This window comes from Lithobates pipiens, unplaced genomic scaffold (assembly GCF_037356315.1).
Source record: "Lithobates pipiens isolate NorthernLeopardFrog02 unplaced genomic scaffold, aLitPip1_a1.2 Scaffold_25, whole genome shotgun sequence".
NCBI classification, from domain to species: Eukaryota; Metazoa; Chordata; class Amphibia; order Anura; family Ranidae; genus Lithobates; species Lithobates pipiens.
In genome coordinates, this window is record NW_027507787.1 from 179,476,100 (window position 1) to 179,479,995 (window position 3,896).

Below are 3,896 nucleotides of genomic sequence, written 5' to 3' on the forward strand. Positions count from 1 at the left end.
TTGTACACAATACCAATCGAGTTTACAGTGCAATATATTGTCATATCCTACACCAATATAATAACAAAAGTATCTAGGTACCATGTGGTTTTTATTTACTTACCAATATTTGAAATATACCCTTATTTATTTATTTCACTAAAGCCAGCCATAGACAGTTCGAATCTCGGCTGGTTCAGCAGAGACCAGCCAAGATTTGAACCATGTATGGGCAGGCTGATTGTACCCTAGTTGATCGATTGATGAACTTGGGTAGAACCAGCCTGTCAGATTTTTCATGTGATTATTGCCAGCGACTATACCTGGTAGTAATAATCACTGCTGTTCTCTCAGCCCAGACGGCTTCCCTGTTGGGAAAACACAATAGCTCTGCAGGAGGCATTTTTCCATCAAAACCGACTGTGTTGTTGGTGAAATCGAACAATCTTCTTTCCTGCAACCCATGGTTTATGGCACCATTTATGGCTGGCTTAATAAACATAAGCTTTTCAGATGTTATAGTATTATAGTCTGCTAGAATGCTTTAACACAGTGGTCATCAACCCTGTCCTCAGGGCCCACTAACAGGCCAGGTTTTATGTATTACCTTTGGGAAGATGCAGACTAGAATACTGCAATCACTGATCAGCAAATGATATCACCTGTGATGAATTTCAGTTATCTTGCAAACCTGGCCTGTTAGTGGGCCCTGAGGACAGGGTTGATGACCACTGCTTTAACAGCTAGATGACCAGAGTTTGGATAGGAAGATGTCCATTATATGGCTTCATTTATTAAACTATAACACATATGCTATATGCCATAAAAAAAAAAAACTTTTATTTTTAGCCAGGTGGTTGTCATTGCTGAATATTAGAGATAATTAAAACAACATAATGACTACTATAAGCTCAGGTATTTGAGCCTAAGTTAATAGTTCACCACAGCCACAAGCTAAAAAAAAAAGTCCTGCATTGTGGTAATAGAGCTTGTTCGAAGTGAATTCTAAGGACCATTTTACATTCAAATTAAACTGGACAATACATATATTCATGGGTGGGCTATTTTTATAACTAGCCTATTTTTTACCATTTGTACAGCTGGTGTATATATAGCATAGATAGTATTTATTTTAATAACCATGACTAGCAACTCTTCCCTTTAATTTTTGTAAAAGACATCAATTAGACAAGATTCTGTGGCTGAATAAATGCAGGCAAGGTATTGACTGAATGCAAGGCATCTAATTAACCACAGGACCTGTATGACTTACATATGTCAGTAATTAGGAATGTTTATTGAGGAATGAGCTTACAGACCTCCAATACAAAGCTAATGGGGCATAATGTGGCTACACATTGTTAACACCCTTAAAATAGAAATAAAGCGCATGTGTACATTTAAATATCATTATTTATTAATAATTATTTTAATATTTAACTTATTCTTTCCATTTATTATGACAAAACCATAAAAATACAAGATTTATGCAAACTATTCAATATGAATAATGCTTTCTGTAAGAATTTAGTAAAATATAATATGTTACACATATTTGTAAACACAGCAAAGTCCCAGTGCAAATAAGCCTCTTTCACGAATAAAGATAAAAAGTTTTTTTTATATCTTATTCTGTCCAGCTTCTTGAAAGAAAATATAGTTATTTGGTATGTTAATATCTCACATACTGCTGTTCTTCATACTGGTAGGAAGGTGGCATGACAGACTGGTGGGGCAAGTACATCATGGACATTTGTGGATGGCTGAAGGTGTTGAGGGTTTCCATGGTAGGTGCTTGGCTAGCATAATTTGCAGACAAGGGATCCAGCAAAGTGTTGGATGAAAAGTGTTGTTGCATTGGCTGGGTGTACTGATAGGCTGGCATGGGCTGTGTTGGGTACCCGTACACACCATAGATGTGAGCCGCATGAAATTGGCCTTGTCTCCCTTCTTGCATTTCACGCTTATGTTTCATCCTTCTGTTCTGGAACCAAGTTTTAATCTGTAAAGAAAAACATTGAGGTTACTATATTGTTCTGTATAGGATATACAAGTACAAAATATCATTGTGTGAAAAACAAATTCTAAGGACTCTTTCACCATTGTAACCAACCTTAATTACAATATTACACCATTGATTCTTTGCATTATTTTAGAATTTACTATAACTACAACAATTTTTAAAATAATGATAAGAATCAATGTTTTGGTCACATAAATGCATGGAAGCCACACCACACAGTTTACATTGCGATCCTGCACATAATTAAGTCATCTAACCTATTCAGGGAGCCATTATTATCCTATTGGACTGACAGTATCAAGTGATTACTTAGTAATGATCTGAACAATAGGGGAATCAACAAAGTGTTAATAGGTAAGGTGTTGATTTTACAAGGCGACAAATACAGGTAACTCAAACAAAAGCTCACATTGCACTTTTATCAGGAGCAATGAAATGAGTACATACCTGAACTTCAGACAACTGGAGCTTAGCTGCAAGCTTGCGTCTCTCTGATGCACCCAAGTATTTGTGTTTTTGGAAGGTAGTTTCGAGGGTAGTAATCTGTTCAGTGGTGAAGGCTGTTCTCAGTCTGCGACCCATTTTACCCTCTTCATCAGAAGCATCACTTGATTCTTCTGTTCTGTCTGCTCCTGGGGATGTAGAACTAGATCGACTAGTTTCACTCTCATAGCCAGATTCAGCACTAGAAGAGCAGCCTATTAAAATGAAGAAAGGATTAGCATCAATGAAAAAAAAAAACACAATATAAAAATGATAGTAAATGAAAAAAACGCAATATAAAAATGATAGTAAATGAAAAAAATAAATAAAAAAATGATAGTACAAAAAAAAAAACACTACAGCTATATAAATTTAGGAGGATTGATACATTTATAATCAACTTCCATGAATTATTGGCAATGTAGACTTCTTTCTAAAGGATTAGCCATTATGATTAAGTAAAAATAAGAAAAGATTGTTCATAAATATGGAAAACAACTTACCGGAATGGGTCAAGTCTTCATTTAAGTTTTTTTGCTCCGTTTGTCTTTCAGACCTCTCTTGGCTGAGTGTAGGGATATCTTGAGAACTGATAGATTTTTGGACATCATTGAAGAAAATGTTTTCTGACTTGGTGTACAGTCCATTGTAGAGAGGGGATTGTGAGGTTTCCAGGTCCTCCTGCGGTAAATCAGTGCAAGGCAAAACTGGAGACAGTCTTGTGTTCTCCAAAGTACAGGGAGAAACGTCATAGTGACTGGATTGATTGGATAGATCTGAATCCCATAAGCTTGGAGGCAATGCCAGTTGCTGAGTTCTTGGGTATGGTGCCACTTGGGCAACGTTTGAAAATGGCTGCATTACAGGACTCCAAAAATAGGCAGTAGTTTTATCATCCTTTGGTATCTCATAAGAGCAGGGTGAGCTGAAGTTTGTCTTCTTGTTCAGGCTGCTTTGGGAAAGCCATTCAACCGAAGCAAATGTGTGGGCCATCTCCTCTTAAGTCCTTGTGCTTGCTAGCTGAGGAGGTCTTGAAATGATTGCTAGGAGGAGATCCTCACCCTCTTTATATCCCATTCCTAGAGAAAGGCTCTGCTTATGTAAACACACTTCAAAGCAAAAATTTGCACCACCTAATTGTCATCAATTACCTCAAAGAAAAGAGATTTTATTCTCCTATTCACACATTGAGCACCACACTGAGGCCTGGCTCCGTAATGTCTGCCTTTAGTTAGCTTAACCACTTATACCTATATAGATGTTACATCCTCTCATGCAGTCTGTCAGGCCTAACACTCTCACACCTGTACATCCAAAAATCATAAACGTATTTGAATTGGACGTAAATAGTTTATGTCCTCAGGACTTCACAAAACTAGGTTATAAAAGTAACGAAATATATGAATATACA

The 3,896-nt window shown here is 36.8% G+C and overlaps 1 protein-coding gene across 1 annotated transcript; it reads right to left on the reverse strand.

Annotated features, from left to right (window-relative positions):
- Positions 1 to 1,651: 1,651 nt before the first annotated feature.
- On the reverse strand, positions 1,652 to 3,493 carry LOC143929801 (uncharacterized). Its single transcript, XM_077453778.1, has 3 exons — positions 2,989 to 3,493; positions 2,450 to 2,700; positions 1,652 to 1,981 (listed from the first exon to the last, which is right to left on the reverse strand). The coding sequence occupies exons 1-3, from the start codon at positions 3,476 to 3,478 to the stop codon at positions 1,652 to 1,654; spliced, it is 1,071 nt and encodes a 356-aa protein (XP_077309904.1). The 5' UTR covers positions 3,479 to 3,493.
- Between the last annotated feature and the right edge of the window lie 403 nt (positions 3,494 to 3,896).